General features: G+C 36.3%; 1 protein-coding gene across 37 annotated transcripts in view; it reads left to right on the top strand.

Annotated features, from left to right (window-relative positions):
• The window catches only part of LOC135200192 (ankyrin-2-like), a 702,328-nt gene that overhangs the window by 292,066 nt on the left and 397,762 nt on the right, over positions 1 to 12,500 (top strand). The window contains exon 1 of one of the 37 annotated variants that reach the window (XM_064228589.1): positions 10,217 to 11,366. The exons of the other annotated variants lie outside the window; for them this stretch is intronic. Within the exon in view, the coding sequence (XP_064084659.1) occupies positions 11,196 to 11,366 (171 nt within the window). The 5' untranslated portion in view covers positions 10,217 to 11,195. Of the gene's footprint in view, positions 1 to 10,216; positions 11,367 to 12,500 lie in introns of those variants that run through there. 37 annotated transcript variants of the gene reach the window in all.

The following is a 12,500-nucleotide window of genomic DNA, read 5'->3' as shown; positions in this document are numbered from 1 at the left end:
AAGTGAAATTTGCACATCACCTACAGGTAAATATAGGGGGAAACATCACAACAGGCCAACCCTCATCACGGTAGACGGGTCTTATTCACTCGATATTTAATTGGTGAAACATGAATACAATTGCAACTCTAAGCATACCATTTAAAAGACTGAAGTTTCGTCAACATATTGTGATAATGAAAGCCCCATACGAACTAAAATAAGCATGTGAGCTCTTCGTAAAATATGTTTTCAAGGCAGTTTTGAAATCCAATATGGCGGCTACGTTTTTTTTTTCATGGACGGTTCTCATCAGTGACGGCCACCATCTTTCCCCAGCCTTCCCAGCACTCATTGAACAATGTTAGCGTATGTATGTAACGTTTATTGATCTTACTCAAGATTGCAGTTGTAATCAGCACAATAAAACAACATTTTGTTGCCTATATTAGTGAAAGTATGAAACTTGTTATTCCGGGGTTATGGTTGGAACTGAATTCATTCTTACCTTGTAATCGGCGGTTTTTATCCTTACTGCCATCACAACTGAAACTCCACAGTGCTTATTTGATTGTTATTATACACATTTTGGTCTCAGTTCACTCCACATTGCACTTTAACCCGTTGCTGTTCCTGGTTTCTAAGCGCGCGCGCCATAAACACAATTACAAACAGCAGACGACGACAGACGACGAAACTGCAAAGTTTTATTCCCTTAACTGTTTACTTTACTCGTTATTTAGTTTAAATTTACATTGTTATTTAAAAATTTTGATTTAATTCATGTATATTATCCCATTTTGCAACCAAATTACCCCGAAAAATTACAGATATTTCTAACGTAGATAAAATCAAATGTTTCTAACGTTTTCGTACATCTGGCTGCCGAAAACCATAGAGGAACGAATACGGAAAAGTGCATAGAGTAAGAACGACCCTACGTTTTTTTTTTTTTTTTTTTTTTTTTTGCTTTTTTGTTTTTGCTAGCACTTTTCATTGATTTCAGTCTTTATTAGTATTTTGAATTTCTTAAATAATCGTATGCCAGAAATAAATGTAACCTTTAATGTTTGCATGCTTTAATGTTTGCATGCTAAGAATGGCAAAATCATCGTTGCCACATTAGTGGAGGCTTCACACATACGCCGTTCCATTATTATAAACTGTTTCCATGAATTCTAGTTGTCATAGTAATGCAATAATGATAAAATTGCTTTAAAATATTTATGTATATATACTTCCAATACATAGCCTAATTTCACCAATTTCAACGTTTTGTTTATAGTCTTATACCCAGTTTGGAGGGTCAATGTTCGTTACTAAAGAATCTGTAACCTCCTTAAGTCGTTCAGTTGACATAGTAAACCTGAGCCATATTTTCACTCGCTGAAATGACGATATCCGGGTGAGGGGCAAGTGGGCCCATCCCTTTGCCCTACGTGAAATGCTACCCAATGTTCCGATTATTTACTAACTAAATAATAAATTCATTTATTACCATGGCAATATAAACTGTTGTGCATGAAAATTTTTTTAATATTTTTAAACTAAAATTAGAGCATACATAAACCACACAAATTGTCATAAAAATGAAACATAAATCAAGTGGCTATTATTGTTTAAAACATGTCTTCGTGATGAAAATTAGCGCACGCACGGATTCCTTCCCAACCTCTCTCCAAAATATTTACCCAACACAAAACCAGCATTCACAAAGGGTCCCCCAACCATGTAGGGTATATAGGAGGTTAATAATTAACAATAAACAACACAACCTCATTCATCAGCAACACTATACGCTATGAGGAGACATGTCTGCCAAATTTTCAAAACAACTTTACACTTGTGTGACAGACCTTTGAATGGTTTTCGAGACAAACCCTGAGGCTATAATTATTGGATTATAGGGATTTTCATTTCCCAAGGTAGTTTTAATGTCCCTTCCTATTCCGTCTCTCTCTCATTCTCTCTCTCTCTCTCTCTCATCTCTCTCTCTCTCTCATCTCTCTCTCTCTTCATTTTTAAATGTTTTACATACCTATGTCCTGCTTAACTATTTGCGAGCACTAGTAGATGCACCTACATTCATCATTACGACTGAATTAAAAAACTTGAAAGTATTTAATAATGCTATACAAGTATGAAATATATTTTCTTGTTCATTTTTCGAATTACGATAAAAGAAACAGAGAGAGAGAGAGAGAGAGAGAGAGAGAGAGAGTTGAGTGGATCAGTGTATAAATATATCGGTCAATGGGCAGGTAACAACCGAGTGAATCGTTAGATATATCCACCAATGTAAACTACTATTATTAGATAGATAGATGGAAAAATCATAGAAAATAAGTTTAAACTGCAACAACTTTCAGAGAGAGAGAAGGGAAGGTGAAGGAAGGAAGAAGGACAGGGGTGGCGGTGGAGGTGGGGGGAGAGGGTAGGTGGAGCTGTTTACTGGTGTGTTCCTATCCATTTCTGGATAATGGAGTTTTGGTCTATTAGTACAAGGACAAGTGTAGTTTATTCTTTACGATTAGTGATTCACGATACCCTTATAAATTACGGCACTGGGGGTAATGCACTAAAGAAAAATCTCGTTCTGTTTACGAGTGTTCGTTACAGAAATAGGTAGGTAGCCCAAAAACGTGCTTGCACTGTCTCTGAAACCCATAGTAGACATGCTGCTTGAGTTGTCAATCAAGTTTTTGATAACCAAGTATTTTTTACAAAGCTAGCTATTGAATAAATTTTTTCGTCAGTCAAAACATATGCCCTCAATGCTAACTTTCCTCTTTTAACGACTTTCTGGTCATTGCAAATTCGGCCCCATAATTTCTTATGGTGCGAAAACAGACAGAGGCCCATGGACCGAAAACGATTGCGTCACACTACGGCGATAATCCAGCAGTAAAACATCTTCATATATCCAAAAAGTAAATAATAAAGATATATAAGCGCATTACGATTATAACAATTACATGTATAGCTGATAACAATCTGCATGAATAACTGTAAACTGTTCTGCAATGACAGTTGAGTATAGCAATTATTTACAATAGGTACGAAAGTCAAAAGATGTCGTGACGTCATAATACAGAACTTGAAAGAACGTTCTAATCAGAAAAATAATTACTTAAATTTGAGTCAGAGTCGAGTTACTTTTTCAATAACGAATATTTTCAAATTAATCATCATAAATATGTAAAATATTGATGTTTTACTACTTATTTAAAAATTAGCACAAGAGCACGCTTCTCGTCATCTTCTACCCAAACAGCTGTTTACGCCTGGCTTGTTGTTGATGAGAAATCGTGTTTCGATTGTTGTGATAAAAGTGCTCCAGCGTCTGTGGGTACAAGTGGTGTGCGGATTTATCACAGGAAATGGTTAGTTTATTGACACAAGCTACTCCGTAAACATCGAGATGGCGTCAATCTTCTAAATACCTCGAGTTAAAAATAAAGAAAAATTTGAACGCGTTTTTGTGAGATTTGCACTACGTTTGAGACCGTTTTCAGTACCCTCTGTTTAAATCTTAAAATTTGGGCCTTAATTTACTAAACTTTGGAGAAAATACTTACTTCGAAAGGAGAGTAGAGGTCTTTAGCTCCGTTTCTCACCAACAAGAAGTCGCGACTGATGCCCATCTCGGGTGTCAGGACGCGTTATAATGTATTTCGGAGGGTGGCTTGCATTGATGGTAGGTGGCCTGCCTTGGCCCCTGGCTGTGATGTTCTACCTACGTTTTTCGTATATTTGGTTATATACTCTCTCTCTCTCTCTCTCTCTCTCTCTCTCTCTCTCTCTCTCTCTCTCTCTCTCTCTCTCCCCATATGTAGTTTTTTTTTTTCTAATTCCATATTTAAAACCTGGCTGTCATAGAATTGTTAATAGTACTTGGTGGGGATGGTAAAACTAGGATGGTTTACCCCCCTGAAAAGAGAAAATCCATTTTCTGTGAACTTTGTGATTTTCGCTGGGGCAGAGTGGAAGAAATGAAGGGGAACTCTGCTAGATTCTCACTTTTTCTTGTAGTGCAAGATGTAGCCTAGTTGTTTCATTATTTGTATACTGCTTTGTTATTTTTAATGTGTGCGAACAGGTCTTAAAGAAATACTTTAGTTACAGAGGTGATTAATTTACATCAAATATTGATCTAGGTAGAAATTATTGATCGTCCTTTTAAAGTGAAGACCTAGTAGTTAATAAATTTGTATATTTTTGCATAGATATTAGCAGTCTTCGTTTTCGAAATTTATCAAGTTATTGTTGTGATTTATGAGGAAATGTAATATTGGTGACTCTTTGGTTATTCGATTAGTGACAGATTTATTCAGCACAAATTTAGCGCTTATCTAATGTCGAAAGTACACATACACACATAATATATATAGACGTATATATATATATATAGTATATATAATATATATATATAATATATATAGATATATATTATATTGGCGTTTCGAACTTTATCGTAGTCAGTAAGCTGGCTTTCGAAACTTTTGCTGTTAATTGATTGAAGTCCTTTACCACAGCGTTAACTAATTCGACGCATCGTGTAGCTGTGTGAAGTCTTTTCTTAAATGGTTTAATGGTAATTCTTGTTGATTGTTGAAATTCATTTATATTAGCATCATGATCACCATAATCCTTCTAGTTTTCTGCAAAAGGAATCTGATATAATCTAATTTTAAGAGCCATTGCCTTAATAGATACAGTTGTATGGCATCCACAATATAGAATTATTGTTAACAGATTATGATGAGTTAATTCGTCGTTTCGGTCATCGCCAATATAAATAAACTATATATATATATATATATATATATATATATATATATATATATATATATATATATAGATAATATATATATATATATATATAAATATATATATAATATATATAAATACACATACATATATACACACACACACACATATATATATATATATATATGTGTGTGTGTGTATATATATATATATATATATATATATATATATATATATATATATATATATATATATATATATATATATGTGAAGGCGGCGTCTTCATATTTTCATAAGAGTTCCAGTCATCATCATCACTCTCTGGACATTAAGGAATGGTTGGTCATTTATTGAAAATTTTGAGCGTTCTTGTTTCAGAATTCTTTATGCGAAAAAGTTGTGTGGGATGTGAGTTTACTCCAAGTAATCGAAGAGTGTTTCTTTTAAGCTATGGAATGGCGAGATATAAAATGAGTTAGATTTATGCACCTGTGTAAGTTTTAATGACAGCTCTTGCTATGGCCATGGCCTAGGTAACTTAGTCAGTGTTGAGAAGTGTCCTTTTAGTCATAAATATGACATAATATTCCAAGTGAAATGAAACGCCGATAGTAATCATACTGTGAGTCTCCCAATGAGGTCTCGTGTATTTGACAGTGCAATGAGAATCTTACGAAGCAAATTCCCTCCGGCAGATGAACAGTTCCATTACTCGAGGGAAAGTACCGATTATAGGTGATTATTCTTCTTCTTTAATTTGGTAACTTTTCCAGAGGCAATTACCGAATTTTTGCCACAGGTCCTTCTGCTGTGTCCAATATTGCACCAGATGGGAAGTTTTGAGAGAGAGGTTGGCATAGGGTCATTAGGGGCCAGTTATCGCTCTAGGAGCAGTTTCGTAAAACGTGGCGAATGTTTCTCTCCAATTCCAAAGAAATTGTTACAACGATTTAATACATTATTGAATATACAATGATTCTTCCACACTAACCCGCCCACCTTCCCACACTCTCTCTCTCTCTCTCTCTCTCTCTCTCTCTCTCTCTCTCTCTCTCTCTCTCTCTCTCTCTCTCTCTCTCTCCTAAGACCATCCGCTTACTTTTGTTGATGATGCCGTTATTCTTGTCCTGTTTAAGCATTCATTTCGGCAGTCATTCTTCTGCATTAAGATTATATGGTTGTCTGATTTCCGGTTACATGCTGCTGCTTTATATGATTACGGTTCATGCACACTAAATGGTTTAATCATATATTAATTTTTGTTATATACACAAAATATATGTATGTAATTATATATAAATATTCGTTATTTGTTTTATTTATGATATGCATATATATATATATATATATATATATATATATATATATATAATACATAACCATGCTAGTGATTCGTTGTTTATTTATGATATATACAAACATACACCATATATATATAACATTATATATATATATATATATATATATAATTATGCTGGTGCTTCGTTATCTATTTGTGAGATATATATTAATATATATATATATATATATATATTATAAAAGTTATGCTAGTGATTCGTTTATCTATTTGTGATATATGTATATATATATATATATATATATATATATATATAATCCAAATAAATACGAATCACAAGCATGTAATATATATACTATATCACAAATAAACGAATATTTACTATACACACATATGTATACATACATAACTATGCTAGTGATTCGTTGTTTATTTGTAATATATATATGTATATATATATATATGTATTGTATATATATATATATATATATATATATTTATATTTAATGTATATACATATATAACAAGGAACCTTTATTGTTTAACGTGATAATAATCAATTAGTGAAATTCGTGTTTACAAGTGGTGAAGGTCTTTTAATATTTTTGATTTGATATCCACGTCCAAATTGAAAGTAGGTAGTCTTCATCGAATATGATGCGTCGTGATTTACCACCACGAAATGAGTGTTGGCACGTTGTGTTGGAAAGTCAGGGCCACATTCCTGCCTATTGTTTTTCTTCTGTATTCCTTGCGAGCATTTTTACGTCGTGCAAACAGGGTTTACCTGAACCAGTTTTCAGGTGTAAGTGTCGTTGTAATTTAACCAGATGGGCAGTACTTGTTACTGACCTGAAAGCATGACAGTGCCATCACGCGCCGTGTCTTAGGACTGACTTCTTAGCCTTTTGCAGTTTCAATTTGGTCCTCGTGAACCACCGTGAATTTGAGATGGTATTGTCCGCAAGAAGCGAGTGCGTTCGGTTATGAGTCACTTGGAGGTGCAGGTGGGTAAGTGCATCAGGTTGCAGTGCATGAAGGCAGATTTTCTCATTGTCCCAGTGCTTGTGAGGGAATTCGCACGATCTTCAAATTACAATACCTTCAGTTCTTGGTGATCGATGGATTCCGGTGTTGATTTCTTCCGATATTTTTCTTTGCCTTTGCGTTTGCTTCTTTATAATGGTTTTCTGTTTGGTTTAATGAATGTTGAAAGTAAGGTAGATCTTGAAAGATGTGTCATGATGGCTTGAAAGTTAGAATGCATTTCGTGTTTAGAATTGTATGTAAATTCTACTTGAAATTATTTTGATCATGCATTTGATTTAATTTATTTTTTAATTTACGACGTTCCTTACCGGTTCTTACGATTTTTACTTATTTGCTTAGATTTTATATGGGTTACTTGCATATTTTATTCTTTGTTCATACAAAGGAAACCAGCAGAGATTTGCCAGATATACAAGATGGAAAAAAAAGCATGGTAATAAAGTTCTTGAATAAAATTAAGAATGAAATTCGACAGACAGACGACAGACAGACAGACAGACAGACAGACAATTACAGACAGAAGACAGACAGACAGAAAGACAGACAGACAGCAGACAGACAGACGACAGACAGACAGACAGACAACAGACAGACAGACAGACAGACAGACAGACAGACAGACAGACAGACAGACAGACACTTACTTTCCATCATTTTCACCATAGTCTCCCCTACCTTCAAAGCGAAAAGGTAACATCTCATTCCAGATTCCGTAGAAGAGGCTTTAAATAATAATCTTGATGTTAACAATAATCTTGATGTTAACAACGTCATAAACTTTGTAAGGGCTATTGACATTTTTAATGATAATTTTTATTTATTGATTATTTAGTTATTGATATATTAATTTTAACTTTTGACCACTTTCATCACACCCGAATACCCAAACAGACCGGTATCAGGTCATCAGACTATTCTGTCATAAATCAATCGGTCCAAAGCTTAACTTCAGCACACTTGGTCCTCTGATGTTCAAGCATTGCTACCATATTGTGGAAGAAGATTGTATGTTGGTCCTCTAAATACACCTACAACATAAATGACCAAATTTTTGTTTCCGAAGTCTTGAGCACAGAAGGGGGTTTCTATTGAGTATGGTGCTTGGGCTTCAATTTAGAGCCGCTGTTGACTGATGTTTCCACTCTTACCTGTAATCTGTGAACAGCAGGTCTCTTCTGAGTTTCATCTTGAATTTTTCTCAGCTGCCTTAATTCTGTTGTGCATTTTTCCCCATGATCTAACCCCTTTACAGGTAATTATATTTTGATCATAACATCATAATCCCAAAGCATTGAAGCCATCATCCTGCCGACAGACACCATTAGCTTGAAACTGTCAGCAGTCTTCAATTTTTTGGTCCGTCTAGAACCACGGTGTTGGCATAATTTGATTTGAATTTTTAATTTTGGTTCAAAGCGGGAACTAATCTTACAAGAACGTTGGATCAGTCTTATGAGTCAAAAGTGTCCTGTAAGTGTCCACTGTGGTCAGCATCTGATCTGATGTTAATAGTTTTGGTACTACTCTAGGCAGATAGCTTGGTCTCGGCTGTTTAAGCAGTCTGTTGTCCGAAACAGGCAGTGAATGACATCCACTTGTCTAACCAAGAGTTGTCATCTGTGTTGGCCCTTCTCAGCTTGAATTCAGTAACCTGCATTAGAATAATGGAATAGGAAAGTGAGCTTCGATGAAATGCATTGACCTCTTTTCTATGAATTCGCCCCCCAGGGGCATATCTTTGTTTTAGGATAATGCCTGTTACACGTGAACACAGACCAGCCTTTCTTCTTGTTTGTCTTTACACCAAGAACTCAATACCACAGTTCGTTCTGGGTGAAGCCAAGAAAAATCATGGTGCGAAGCTTTCGAATCGTTAAGCCTTTTCTAAATAAGTAAGATGCAGATAACCTTTAGCCTTTTTCTGTGTTGCTGTTTCCGTAAAGAACGCCTCTCTCCATGTTCACCTCAGTGATTTCAATTCTTGCCTTCTTTCTTGTTTGACTGCATTATTTCACGTGGTTTTCTACTTGAACATGATCTCTTCTATCACTTATTTAGACCTAAAATATTTTTGTTCCTTAAATATGATAGTAGGGGATACACTGAGTTGGCATTCACATGGTCCGAGACCCTGTCTCGCCGTCTGACAGGAGGCCGGGCATCAGGTTGTGATAATAAGTGGTTATGAAGCTCTCTACATCATCCCTAGATGCTTGATGAAACCCAGAAGGCTCTACTTTTCTAGCGCATTCTCTCCCATTTTCTGGTTTGCCCTCCCCCTCTGGTGCGGAAAAGGCGTATGGTGACTAATTAATACATACATATATATATATTGAGTGTGAGAGAGAGAGAAGAGAGAGAGAGATAGAGAGAGAGAGAGAGATCGGCAGAGACGCAGATTAAAGACTTCATGAAAACTAGCAGAGTAGTACTTTCTTAGACACCCACTCTTGAATGGGTAAAGGAAATTTTTATTGATGGTAATATACATAAAATATGTATAGGTATATATACGTATGTATATAGTATATATATGTATATATATATATATATATATATATAATATATATATTATATATATATATATATATTATATATATCATATATATATATATATGTGTGTGTGTGTGTGTGTGTGTATTTGAGAGCGCTTGCTCGCGCATTTTATATATTTTGGCAAATGACTCTGTATAAACATACTCAATAGAATACACTGCGTTTGAAGCTAACAGGTCTCTGACTGATCGTACAAGTTGTAAGAAGACGTCCCCATTTTTTATATACTGCCTTTCGATCTTTCCATGCGTCTGTCTTCCCTTTTCTTCAAATGTTTAATTTTGGAATCAATTACATTACTTGGATAGTAGTTTTTTAAGGTAAAAGGACAAGTTTATTAAGTAGTTTCTATATCTTTTTTTGTACTGTAATATCTCTCTATCAGGAAGTCAGATGAGAGCCATTAAAGTCTCTATCAAAGGATTCGGAGACGATTTGGGGAGACAGGTATTAGGATTGGCAGGAAAGCGATCCCCGTGGGAAAGAGATGTGGAGGAGCGTCGTTAGTTCCCATGGAGGAGGAGGAGGAGGTGCTTCAAGGTGTAGGCGAAATAATGCCCCCCAAAAACTGCCATACCCAGCGCAGACTTCGAAGAGGAAGCAGCCCAAGCCTTTCGAGCAAAAGGCCCTCCCCCCGATAGTCTGGAATACCTCTGGGGTGTCTTTTCTATAGACTTAATCTGTGGTCCGAGTTCGGACGAAACCTGTTCTAATCCGAAGGGCTTCGCTTGATATCGTCAAAGTTGAAGAATATTTTTGTTTGTTGAGTGAAGGACTTCTTGAAACTTCATACTTTGAAAAGAGGATATCTAGTGGACTTTATACTGTGAGCCTTAGGGCAGGTCACAGCCCAAACAAGAACCCCAGAGGCGGCGTCGGAGGCGACGCCGAAGGAGGAGGAGTCGGCAGGGTTGGGCAAAAGAGGAGGGAGGAGGAAGAAGCCTTTGCAAAGCAACGAGGGTGTGCCGTTTGAGGGAGGCGTGCACAGACGCCACTGAGGCGAGAGAATTAATTACCGAGACGACGTGTCGAAGGAGACCTCCAGGAGGTGACCCGACACCTCTGCCAATATCGAAGTATTGGCGTCGGGAGTGTGGGTAGCCGAAATGGTTCGCAATATTTCCGTGTTCCCCTGGAGAGACAAATGCATCTTATTCCATCCTGTTACTATCGGCTGTGGGATAGCGGGCGGTACCACTATCTCATAGTACCCGATCGCTTTCAAGTCAAACTGAAGTACTCGTGAACGACGCCGAAGATCCAAAAAACCTTTTATTTCACGCAGATCAAGTGAACTCTGAGGGGTGGGGTGGGCTTTTGGGGGTTTCTTTCGGTGGTGCGGGGTTAGGGGGGGTTGCGGTCGGTGACGAAAGATTAAGCAAAATTCAGTTGTGGCGGTTTATTGTTTGCTTAATGATCGGAATGAAAAATTGGACTGTGGACTGGTTAAAATTCATACTCCTTTGGCAGAGAAACCGCAATTTGCATTATTGGCATTGACCATTCGACGAATCCCGGGGGCCACTCTTTAAATTTCGGATAAATGTATCTGGAAATCGAAATTGATCATAATCGGGGAACTAACAAGAAATTGGTGACGCTCAAGGTAGAGGAGGAATCGGATCGAATCAAGATGAAGTTTGACAGGAGGCCAGATTTTGACATCCCGGAGTTCCGGCTCTTGAAGAGACGGAGGGCCAAGGAACAGAAAAAGGTAAACAAGAGAGAGAGAGAGAGAGAGAGTGTGAGTGTGTGTGTGTGTAAGCGTAAGAGTGTCTCACTTTATTTTTAAGCTTCACTAGTTTAGAGATGGACATTCCACATATATATTATAGATATAATTTGTGACCAGAGCTATACCAACCATTTTCAAGTCTTGTTTTAGTAATTTCTTAGCTTGATAGCGCGTCAGGATAATTGTTTCCCTTTATTCTTTTATTATGAAATTTCAGATAAAAATTCTCCAGGAATATCCAAATTTAGCTGTATTAACATTCGCCTTTTGTTGATGTTATACTACGCAAGGTGGGTATAAGAAAGGTGGTTGCATATGGAGCGAAGGAAAATGACTAGTCGGTATCTTTTGGGTCCCTAGGCCACGCCCCTTTTACACCATGTCTGTGTTGACGGCAGGCTTGGAGTAATTGTAATTGTAATTTTATTGAAATATAATAAATAAGGTAATTATCATTCTTTATTTCTATTTAATATTAATTTTAGTTGTGATTGTAATTTGATAATAGGACTGGTAATTACAATTATAACTGTAATTGACATAAAGCATATGTAATGACTCCAAGCCTGAATGACAGAAAATCATCTGCTAAACGGATGAAGACGTTCTACTACAGATATGATGTCACCTGCGGAAATTTTTTCTGGAAAGCAATGAAAATTTACAAATTTCGTTGTTTTTTTCTGATTTATGTGGCACAAGACACAATAATTTAGCTATCTTAAAATGTCAGCATAGTTAAAAAGACCACCATCCCGCTTTGACAACTGAAAGATGACGAGCATGGTATAAATGGGGAGGAGCTTAGTGACGTCACTCAGCTAGCCAATCAGACAAAGAAAAAGTTCTCAATTACGGCTTGTTTTTTTATTATATTTTTTTTCATTGTCAGTATCAGTATCAGGAGTGCAACAAAAAATCTAAACTTTCCTTTCATATTTTGGTTTGTGCCACCACAGCGGTCAATGGGGATGACGCGACCCCTTTCTCTAGATACCATGATACTACGTATTGTGCACCCAGTAATAATAATGGGGTCTTCAGGTACAGATTACTTGTCGCTTCCTTAGAATTATATTTTTTTAGTAGTTGCTACAGAATTCACAATTGTAA

The sequence above is a fragment of the Macrobrachium nipponense genome, chromosome 26, assembly GCF_015104395.2.
Source record: "Macrobrachium nipponense isolate FS-2020 chromosome 26, ASM1510439v2, whole genome shotgun sequence".
NCBI classification, from domain to species: domain Eukaryota; kingdom Metazoa; phylum Arthropoda; class Malacostraca; order Decapoda; family Palaemonidae; genus Macrobrachium; species Macrobrachium nipponense.
The sequence above is the reverse complement of the archived record's forward strand: the minus strand, read 5'-3'. Positions and strand labels throughout refer to the sequence as shown.